This window comes from Armigeres subalbatus, chromosome 3 (genome assembly GCF_024139115.2).
Source record: "Armigeres subalbatus isolate Guangzhou_Male chromosome 3, GZ_Asu_2, whole genome shotgun sequence".
NCBI lineage: Eukaryota > Metazoa > Arthropoda > Insecta > Diptera > Culicidae > Armigeres > Armigeres subalbatus.
Window position 1 is genome coordinate 271,098,739 of NC_085141.1, and position 11,660 is coordinate 271,110,398.

At 39.9% G+C, this 11,660-nt stretch overlaps 1 protein-coding gene across 4 annotated transcripts; it reads left to right on the plus strand.

Moving 5' to 3' along the window:
- The first annotated feature begins 651 nt into the window (after positions 1-651).
- Positions 652-1,901, plus strand: LOC134219741 (methylosome subunit pICln). Of its 4 annotated transcripts, none has more exons than XM_062698602.1 (4): positions 652-776; positions 882-1,057; positions 1,133-1,554; positions 1,648-1,901. In XM_062698602.1, the coding sequence occupies exons 2-4, from the start codon at positions 936-938 to the stop codon at positions 1,677-1,679; spliced, it is 576 nt and encodes a 191-aa protein (XP_062554586.1). In that variant the 5' UTR covers positions 652-776; positions 882-935; the 3' UTR covers positions 1,680-1,901. The 4 variants fall into 4 exon arrangements, with proteins under 4 accessions (XP_062554586.1, XP_062554585.1, XP_062554584.1 ...); XM_062698603.1 differs by lacking the exon at positions 652-776 and adding an exon at positions 787-805; XM_062698601.1 differs by having other exon boundaries at positions 732-1,057; positions 1,626-1,901.
- The last annotated feature ends 9,759 nt before the right edge of the window (positions 1,902-11,660 follow it).

The window sequence follows — 11,660 nt, forward strand, 5'->3', positions numbered from 1 at the left end:
TTGCCAGCGACCATGTACTTCGTTTTGCTGGTATTGATCGTGAGTCCAATCCTCGCTGTCTCCCTCTTAAAAGGCGCAAAAGCCTCTTCCACGGCACGGCGATCAATTCCGATAATATCGATATCGTCCGCAAATCCCAGGAGCATATGCGATTTTGTGATAATGGTACCGCTTCTTTGCACACCAGCTCTCCTAATCACTCCCTCGAGCGCTATATTGAACAGTAGGTTCGAGAGTGCATCACCCTGCTTTAATCCATCTAAGGTAACAAATGACGTCGATATTTCATCCGCAACCCTTACACTTGATTTCGATCCGTCCAACGTTATACGAATCAGCCGTATCAGTTTCGCCGGAAAACCATGTTCAAGCATAATTTGCCATAATTCATTCCGTTTCACTGAATCGTACGCCGCCTTGAAATCAATAAACAGATGATGTGTCTGCAAGTTGTACTCCCGGAATTTATCATCTGAACGCGGCGTGCACGCAGCGTAAAAAAACGCTACGTGAACATCGGCCCTTATAAATCTTAATAATAAATAAGATATATAACATTAAATTCTTTACGTGTAGTTGGAAACATTTTTGTGAAATATTTCAAACAACTTAATAAATAAATTTCCGGCGTCCGTCCGAAATTTGAATTTCCACGGTACATGCACGCGGTGTGAAACATTATTCATCAGAACAAAATTTGCAAAGCCCAAACTTCACAACAACCAATGACAGAAAGTTGCAGTATTTTGTGGAATTTGTGCAAAAAGACGTGAAAGGTAAACGATAGTGATTTGTTTAGATTTGAGTTAGTACAAAAGCCATACAGCATTTGCATTCAATTAGTGTTTACGGTAATATTAAAAAGTATAATTTTCAATTAGTTCAAAAACTAGTGGAGAATTGATTTGCGGTGGCCAGCAGAGCTCAGAGCAATCATGGTTACAATTGGCGAAGCCTTTTCACCGGTCGATGGGATTGTTTATTCAACTAGTGATGTCAAGGTTAAAATTGGGAACAATATCATTACTTCCGTCGGAGAGTTGCATCTTACGGAATGGTATGATCAACGTCTTTATATACTTTTTCTGAAAACAATCTGTGTGGCTTACACATTGTAATCTATATTTTACAGTTCATTGATCTGGAGTTGTGAGGAACGGAACAGTAGCATTTCAATTCCGTGGCCCCGCGTTGGTGTACAGGCAATCACTTCAAACCCAGACAAGTGTATCTACCTAATGCTGGATATCAACCTGACATGGCCGGGGTTCTATGAAGGCCGAGCGCAAAACAACGGCCATGGTCCGGGAGAGGGGGAAGGCGAGGAAGACGAAAATGATGAAGGCCACGAGTCGGACGGATCCGAGACTGAAATGACTGAAATGTGGTTGCTTCCTCCTACGCCGCAAATTGTAGACGAGATCTACAGTGCAATGAGGGAATGCCAGAGTTTAAATCCAGACCCGGGTGCAGTAAGTGAAGACGAAGACTATATGGAAGCGGAAGAAGATGAGCTCGGAGAAGTAGACGATATGCGGAATCTTCAATTGGACGGTAAGATTCAATGTTGTAACAATTTTTTTTTCATTTGTATGCATGGTAACTAACGATAAATTATGGTAAAGATAACCGTGATTGTAATTGCAGACGAGGATAAATTTGCCGACGCAGAGGAATAAGTCGCGGCTTCGTTCTCAGTTCTCTAAAATTATGTTTGTTCAAATGCGGAGGCATCAACGCATTACAATTTCTTCAAGGATGCTGCTGGGATGGATCAACCGCAATGCGGATTGACATAATTGTGTTAGGTTTATGAAACAATTCCATGTTAATCGACACGAATCTGAATAATGTGAACACTGAATAATTTAAAAATAAAGCCATGAAGTGTATACAACTAATTGGTATTACTTTTATACTTGGTATTAAATAAGTTCTGATAAATCCACAAAGCGTTGTTGGTGCTTTTCACGTGCGTAGGGAAAAGTAAAATGTAGATAAGAGAAGCTTGTAAGGCACTGAGAAATGAATAGGCCCCATTATTCACATTTGGCCATATTCATTTCAAAAACTCCTATTGAACTAACATTCATACAGTTATTAAATGAAAGCTTTTTTTATACCCGCCATGAGTTTTGTGTGGCAAGTGATGGGTTCCCGATACCAGTTAATGAAGAACAGGTTGACAATGACCACTTGACCTTTCCCGTCAAAAATTGTATCTCGTTTTATTGTCTTTGTCAACTCTTTGACTCATTAAATAATGTTAACTTTCTCAAAGAACCCATTTTGAATGCCTCTATTTTGAAAATCCAAAACAAAAACGGAAATATTGCTTCACGTATGAACCAGCCTGAAGAATGAGCTTGATATTGATTCAAAGTCGGGTGAAAAACGGCACTTTTCGATTTTTGTTTTAAATTTTTCAAAAAGTGTCAAGTTTTTTTTGGAAAGCTGATCTTAAATAAACTAAAGAATCGATTGAGCGAAAAAAAAATTGGAGATGTTAATTGGCGGAGGCTCCAGTTTATACAACGATCGGGCTGAACAAAAAAACTCTTTCGCCGATACAAGAAGAAAGCAGCAAGTAAACCACTTTCATAACGGGTAACGGACAATACCTCGGGCCCTCCTTAGCCTATTAGGCTATAAAGCAAGACCATGCTGAGTGTGACTGGGTTCGATTCCCGGTGCCGGTCTAGGCAACTTTCGGTATGAAGATTGTCTCGACTTCCCTGGACATGAAAATATCATCGTGTTAGCCTCATGATATATGGTTAATAACTGTGGAAGCGGTGAATGAACACTAAGCAGCAAGGCGGGAATGTTCCAGGGAGGATTTAATGCCAATAAGAAGAAGAAGACGGACAATACGAGTTGCTAAGGACTCCGTTCGGATTGTGCGCCAGTCAGTAATAACGCGCTCGGTCGGTTCATCACGACGGTATTTGAAGAACTAGACGATCATAATGACATTCGTGGACGACGTTGTCGTTCAGTCCGGACTGAAGACCGCTATCATCTATGCTGAATAAATGAAGCTGTTTTCAGTTTGATAATGCTGCGGTCAATACCTTCAATTACGGAAATCTTAGCTTGCTACCCTGTGTGGAGAATTTTTAAATCTTATGGCGATATGGAAGTCACCGCTAGTATTCTGATGCAAAGGGCACTGCAGTCTTACTAACGGTTCCGAGAAAAAATACTACTCAAAATAGCTTGAGATATTAGCCTGGGGTCTCCAGTAGCCTTGCGAGCAAAGGCGTAGGATTGCCAATCCGGAGATGGTGAGTTCGATTCTCTGTCCGGTCTAGGATGTTTCCGGGTGGGAAACATCGACTCCCTGAGCATAGTGTATCCATTGTACTTGCCACACAAGATAAATACTAGACCTCTTCATGTTTTCAAAAAGTATCAAAAATTCAACCGGTCAGCCAAGAATCACAATTCTTATGCTAAAATAAGTCTCCTGTCAAATTTTCAGCTAATTCGGATAAAATTTCGAGGTGGCTCAAGTCGATTTAGTGTTTTTGGGCTATTTTCAATTTTGGAAAAAATCTAACTAGAGATATAAATGTCGAAAACTATCGCAACAACCTCCATACGGAAGCTTTTGGTGTGCTCTACAAATCTTGTGAACATTGCCATTCGTTTCGTTCACGTTTTGTCCATGTTAAAGTGATTTCCAAGCTTTTAAGTGCATAAAAATACTGTTTCCCCCAAAAGTCGTTGTTCTACAAAACTCTTGAGTTTATGACAAATGATTGTTAATTTATTATATTATTATTCCTCTTTTTGTCCTGGAAATTTGAGTAATATAATTGCCCATGTGCGATTTACCGTTAAATTCTTAAAAATCAGAAGCTGAACATTTGTCATAAATTTGCACGCTGAGATTTCTTCAAACAAGTTGTTCAAACAAAGAAGCTTCGATTTCACCTGTTACTACAATGCACTCAATGTTAAAAGCATGCAGATATATGATGAATTTAACAAAATTTGGAAGTCGTTTGTTGTAAGCATCAAATATCATATGATTTAATTTATGTTTTGTTCGAACAACTTGCTTGACTAAATCCTAACGTGCAAATTTATTACAAATGTTCAGCTTCTGATTTTTAGGAATTTAACGGTAAATCGCACATGGGAAATTATATTACTCAAATTTCCAGGGAAAAAAGAGGAATAATAATATAATAAATTAACAATCATTTGTCATAAACTCAAGAGTTTTGTAGAACAACGACTTTTGGGGGAAACAGTATTTTTATGCACTTAAAAGCTTGGAAATCACTTTAACATGGACAAAACGTGAACGAAACGAATGGCAATGTTCACAAGACTTGTAGAGCACACCAAAAGCTTCCGTATAGAGGTTATTGCCATAGTTTTCGTCATTTATATCTCTTGTTAGATTTTTTCCAAAATTGAAAATAGCCCAAAAACACTAAATTGACTTGAGCCACCTCGAAATTTTTTCCGAATTAGCTAAAAATTTGACAGGAGACTTATTTTAGCACAAGAATTGTGATGCTGTGCTGACCGAATGAATTTTTGATACTTTTTGAAAACATGAAGAGGTCTAATAAATACTCATGCAATGGCGGGCATAGAAAAGCTTTCAATTAATAACTGAGGAAATTGAGCCATTGAAGAAGAAGAAGAAGAAGAAGATTAGCCGTCGTTGAATCTATCAGATGCTATCTGCTTGGCCGTAAGTTCAAAAACGTTACAGATTACATGACTTTCAAAGAATATATATATCAAACAAGTTTAATGCTCGCATTACCAGATGGGTAGTGAATTTTGCCGAATTCGATTTACAATATTGAACATCGGACCGTCATGGTTGTGTCTGTAATCGTCTGTCGATTACTGCTAGAGTTCTAGCGGTGCTGAGTAAAGGCTGATTTACAGTTCGGAAAACGTGTCCCGGGATTTGGTCTCCCATGTATCTTAGATGGGGGCGATATCCGCGTTTTCCGTGACAGAAGATTTTTTACTTTTTTCTAGGGTAGAGCATAATGGTTTTAATTTGTTAATTAAAAATGTATAATTAAGAAAGCAATACACGGGCGGCTTGTTTTTTAATAAGAAATTCAGTAGCCGCTAGGTTGCGAAGGCCGACGGAGGTCCTTCGTAACTTAGTTGGTTAAAGCACCAGTCTAGCGTACTGTAGGGTCATGGGTTCGAGTCCCATCGAAGGGAAAGTGGTTACCTCCAATACATTTTCCAAATCAATATCGTTCACATAATGTACATATTAGAGTGGGGCGCAGTTGTATGGAAAAACGCAAACTTCGTCCGATCAAGTGAGATCAAGGTTTTTCTGAATCGTTTTGGGACCCCAATCAACTGGGCTCGATTGGTTGCGACCTCGCATGCCGCATCGCGTTTCAAATTTACATGGAGATTAGTATGGGAAAACGTACTTTTTTACATTTTTGCTATTAGCGGCTTCAATTTATCATCAATCACGTGACTCAATGCGTTAACATATAGTCTGGAAGATGCCGAAAGACTTTGCCGAAGAAGGTACGTAGCTGGAAGGTGTACACAAAATGTTATAACGTTTCGTAGATTTATTGTTCAAACCATATGCAAGAAATCAATGTTTCTGCCAGCACTACCGGACGACCTACGGTTATCGAAGGGCAAACCCCATCTTCCTTCTTGTCGGTTTTTTTCTTTGTGAAATGATTCCGGATAGCTCCCATTAGCTCTAAAGCTCTATAAGATCAATTATTTTGAAATAACACTCAGTTAAATTATTGGTCTACGTAGTTCGGCAGTGCTGGCAGAATAAACGATTTTTTGCATATGGTTTGAACACTCAATCTTCGAAGCGTTATAACTTTTTTCGTGGACGTTCCAGCAACGTGCCTTCTTCAGCAAAGTTTCTCAGCATCCTTTAGGTTATACTTTAAAGCAATATGCCACTTGGTTTACAATAAACTGAAACCTCTAGTAGTAGAAATGCAAAAATATGGGAGAACATACTAATTTCCATACAAACTTCAAACGCGATGCGGAAAGCGAGGAAGCAACCAATCGGTCCCAAATTCTGCACAGTTGTTCAGAACCCAGGATGGCTTCGAAAAACCATTGATTTAAAAAAAAGACCATGACGCCCCACTCTAGTACATATCCACATATGAATTTTCATAACATTGTAAAAGAAATTGCAGACATTTTTAAATGAAGAGCCATTTCTTCGTCTAAAGCAGCGGTTCTCAATCCTTCGGGGTTACCTTCGCTGACCCTTCGTACCTCGGATAAGAATGCGTAATGGATGTGTACAGTTCCAATAAACATCATTGATACAGTTTTGATTGTTGCATTTTTTTATTCAGAAACTTTGTTTTGTACATAATATGCATGATGATCGGTAAATCAAAGACGTTTGAATTCTGCCCGTCCCAACCAGCACAGTATATAAAGGGCTGTTGGACAAAGTATGAAAAGGGCATCGTTTAGACAATTTTAGAAAATCTTATTGTAATCTATCTGATCGTGACAAAATGTTGAAAGCCTAAAATTACGAAAGCCTCAAATTGAGAGACGTGAAGACCCTTTTTTCGCAAAGCACATTAACTTCATTGTAATAGGCTTAGAACCCTCCTTCTAAGTGTCCCGAAAGCCTACTTCCATGCTGCTCATAAGTTCCAAGAGGCTCCGAAGTCGCCTTTCAAAAGGCTCTGAAACTTAATTTCAAGAACTACGGAGGAGGCACGGAAACCTCATTTCAAGAGGTTAGGAAGCCCCCTTCCAAGAGGCTCGGAAGCCTTCTTTCAAGAGACTAGAAGGGGTACTTCTCAAGAAAAAGGTTGAGAACCGCTGGTCTAAAGCATAAAAATCCTTTTTTATTCAATAAAATCATTGGCAGTAAAGCTATCTATCTGTGTGTAATTTAAAAACGGGAATAAAAACAATATTAATTGCAGAATTTAAAAATGACCCATCTTGCCCCGCTATTTGACCCATCTTACATTTTTTGATTGACATAAAAATATCTTCTTCACTTACACTCTCTCCTTCACTCACTCTATCTGTTGCACTCACTCTATCTCCTTTTTTAAACTTTATTTATGTGCTTTTTCAATTACAGTCGACTCTCTACATCTCGATGTTCTCTCCCTATGTCGATAGTTTCCTCAGTCCCTTCAATCTACATACATTTGGAATTCCTACATCTCGAAAACCTTCTTATCTCGATATTTCTATATCTCGATGGGTATGTTCAAATTTTTAGGCTACTAGACCATTTTTGGACAATAATAAACACATCAACAACAGGAAACGACATTTGTTTTGTTGTCATTTTTAATAGCAACGAGTCTTTTTGGATCTAGTACCCATTTCGATTTTCCTTCCATTTTTAGATGGCCCCTTCAATATCGAGATGTGGAGAGGCGACTGTACTAAAAACAAAAAGAATTCATCACTCACTATATCTCCTTCACTCACTCTCTCTTTCTATCCTTCACTCACTCTCCCTCTATCTTCTTCACCCAATCTCTCTCTTTCTATCTCCTCCACTCAATCTCTCTCTATCTCCTTCTCTCTCTCAATCTCCTCTCTCTATCTCCTTCTCTCTCTCTCTCTATCTCCTTCTCTCTCTCTATCTCCTTCTCTCTCTCTATCTCCTTCTCTCTCTCTATCTCCTTCTCTCTCTCTATCTCCTTCTCTCTCTATCTCCTTCTCTCTCTATCTCCTTCACTGACTCTTTCTCTCTCTCTCTCTATCTCTAACTCTCTCTTTCTTTCTCTCTGACTCACTCACTCTCCACTTCTCTCGCTCATTCTCTCTCATTATTTCTCCATCTCTTTCGCTCACTCTCTCTATCTCTCTCACTCACTATCTCTCTATCCCTTTTTCTTTATCTCTCACTCACTTTCACTCAATCACTCACTCACTCTCATTCACTTATTCACTCTAACTTACTTCTATCTTATTCCAGCTCTGTCTCACTCTCTTTCGCTCTTTGTCCCTTCTCTCTCGGTCTCCCTTCCTTCTCCCTCTCTACCTCTTTTCTCTTGCTCACTGTTGCTACTTATCCCTTTCTCTTTTTTCTCTCGCTCTCCTTTACTCGGAAATAAAGGAAGTCGACAGAAATCTGACCTGTGCTCAGATCAAGGCTAAAGCGAGCAGCCGCCCAGGATGGAGATCTTTTACGTTGGCCCTATGTACCCCTAGGGGTGCTCAGAATACATAAGTGAGTGTCCCTTACTCGTTCTCTCGTCCCCCCCCCCCCTTTCCTTCTTCTCTCATGCTCTTTCTTTTTCTCATCCTTCTTTGTCGCTCGCCCTCGTTTTTCTTTCTGTTTTACCCTTTTCTCGCTCCTTCTCCCTTAATAAAACGGCAAAGATATATTTTTTCCGATTGGTATAAAATAATTTGACTCTCTTGTGTTAGTGGTTAGCGTGAAAAATACTTTACCTTTGGGGCTGTGCACAAACCACGTAGACCGAAATTTCACCTTTTCAAACCAAGACCCCCCCCCCGGTCCCCCCTTTTCCGAAACCCCTCTCCCATTCCCTTGAAGTCTACGTAGACTTTTCCAAATTTTACAAAATAACATATGTGTTTGGAAAAATATGGAAATCAACCACGTTTCAAGCAATTCAGTTATTCAAATCCATTTCCATGTGAACATTACAATAAAACTCGATTTCAAACATAACTAAATCAAACTGAACAAAATCCAACAAAACAAAAATCATTTTGAAAGGAAATCAAATTTAATCCTCTGTTCATAGCTCCGGAAATCAAATTTCAAAGCCAAGTAATTTAATTTCTGTTGCATTCGATTCCTCCTAGAGGTGTGCCATCGCCGACACTTTTGCATCGACGCGCCACTGCTTAAAATCTGTCACGCATCTGTCCTATAATTCTGAACGCCGGTTCAAATTTGTGAAAACCGAAGAATTTTCAGAATTTCGAGTTGAAATTCCGAGAATGTCAAGTCTACATTCCAATAAGTTTTGCGTGGAAATTTCGTAAAAATTTCAGAATTGATAACCTTGAAAGCTTCCAGGTAATACTCCAAATAACTCTTCGTGATAATTCCGATGCTTTCCTTGAAAATGTCATGCAATATCCCGCTGAATAATCTGTTGAAATCCCAAGAATATTCTTCTAAATTCCAAAAGTTTCCCCGTTAAAAAAACGAGTATTCCTCCGTTAAAATGTAGAATTATTTTCCGATGTAATTTCAAGTTTAAACGGGCATTCCGATATATTTCCTGTGGAAATTTAGAATAAATATATTTTTTAAATTCATCTCGCATTTTTTTTTACAAAGAATTTTCTGAATAATATTCGGTGAGAATTTTCAGTTAAATTTTTTTTTAATTTTTCGTAGAAAACTCTAATAAATTTTCATTACAAAGGCTTTTTTACAAAACCTGCAAACATTTTTTTGTTGTGGAAACTCAAACAGTTTTTGGTGGGGAATTCAAATATTTTCTCGTGGAAGTTTTCAACAATATATTCAGAAATTCCGGAGAGTTTCCATCGATAATTCCAAAGAATTGGCATTAGAACTGCCGGAAAAATTTACGAAGTATTATCCACGGGAATATCGAAGAATTTTGCTTATATGTCCAACGAATTCCTCGCAAAAATTCCGAAGAATTTCCGAAATTAGGAAAATTTTCCAGGGACTTTCCAGAAAATCTACAGTGGATATTCTGAAGGTTTTCTCATGGAAATTTCGGAGAATCCCCTTTACAAGTTCCAAAGAATATCTTTTAGGCATTCCAAAGACTTTTTCTTGGATATTCCAAAATGCTTCCTTTGTAAATTAAAAAAAAATCCGTTGAAGTACGACATAATTTAATTTCCAAAGAAGTGCCTGCCGACAATAAAAAAAATCTAGTAGAATCTGCAATGAAATCCAAGTGAAAATTTGGGAATATTTTTTGTAAATTTTTATAAAATACTTTGGAGAATTTTCTTGCTCAACACAGAAGAATTTCCTGGTGAAATCCATGACTTTTACTTCAGTAAAATTCATTACATTTTTATGGAGAAAAAAAAACGGAAAATACTAAAAAAATTAAACTAGTGAACTTCGCACAAATCTGCTGTATAAATCGTTAAAAAAAATAAAAAGTCTACGTAGACTTTTGGTAAGCCGGCCGTCCCCCTTTGTAGACTATCGTAGAATTTTCCGAAACTCCAGGAAACCCATGAGGAGATCGGCCGGCTGAAAAACAACAAAGCCCCTGGAGTTGACCAACTACCAGGAGAGCTGTTTAAACACAGTGGTGAGGCACTGGCTAGAGCGTTGCACTGGGTGATTACCAAGGTTTGGGAGGACGAGGTTCTGCCGCAGGAGTGGATGGAAAGTGCCGTGTGTCCCATCTACAAAAAGGGCGATAAGCTGGATTGCAGCAACTACCGCGCAATCACATTGCTGAACGCCGCCTACAAGGTACTCTCCCAAATTTTATGCCGCCGACTAACACCAATTGCAAGAGAGTTCGTGGGGCAGTACCAGGCGGGATTTATGGGCGAACGCTCTACCACAGACCAGGTGTTCGCCATACGTCAGGTATTGCAAAAAATGCCGCGAATACAACGTGCCCACACATCATGTATTTATCGACTTCAAAGCCGCATATGATACAATCGATCGGGACCAGCTATGGCAGCTAATGCACGAAAACGGATTAACTCCGGATAAACTGATACGGTTGATCAAGGCTGGATGGATGGATCGGGTGATGTGCGTAGTTCGAGTTTCAGGGGCATTCTCGAGTCCCTTCGAAACGCGCAGAGAGTTACGGCAAGGTGATGGTTTTTCGTGTCTGCTATTCAACATCGCTTTGGAGGGAGTAATACGAGGGGCAGGGATTGACACGAGTGGTACCATTTTCACGAGGTCCGTCCAGTTATTTTGTTTCGCCGATGACATTGATATCATGGCACGTAACTTTGAGAGGATGGAAGAAGCCTACATCAGACTGAGAAGCGAAGCTAAACGGATTGCACTAGTCATCAGCACGTCGAAGACGGTGGCATTGATAGGAAGAGGCTCAAGAGAGGACAACGCAAGCCACCCATCACGAGTTTTATCGGTGGTGACGAAATCGAGGTGTTTGAAGAATTCATGCACTTGGGCTCACTGGTGACCTTCGATAACGATACCAGCAGAGAAATTCGGAGACGCATAGTGGCAGGAAATCGTACGTACTTTGGACTCCGCAAAACGCTCCGATCGAATAGAGTTCGCCGCCGTACCAAACTGACTATCTACAAAACGCTTATTAGACCGGTAGTTCTCTACGGAACGAGACCTGGACGATGCTCGTGGAGGACCAACGCGCACTGGGAGTTTTCGAAAGGAAAGTGTTGCGTACCATCTATGATGGGGTGCAGATGGCGGACGGTACGTGGAGGAGGCGAATGAACCACGATTTGCATCAGCTGTTGGGAGAACCATCCGTCGTTCACACCGCGAAAATCGGAAGACTGCGGTGAGCAGTGCACGTAGCCAGAATGTCGGAAAATAATCCGGTGAAAATGGTTCTCGACAACGATCCGACGGGAACAAGAAGGCGAAGTGCACAGCGGGCAAGGTGGATCGATCAGGTGGAGGACGATTTGCGGACCCTCCGCAGACTGCGTGGCTGGCGAAGTGCAGCCATGGACCG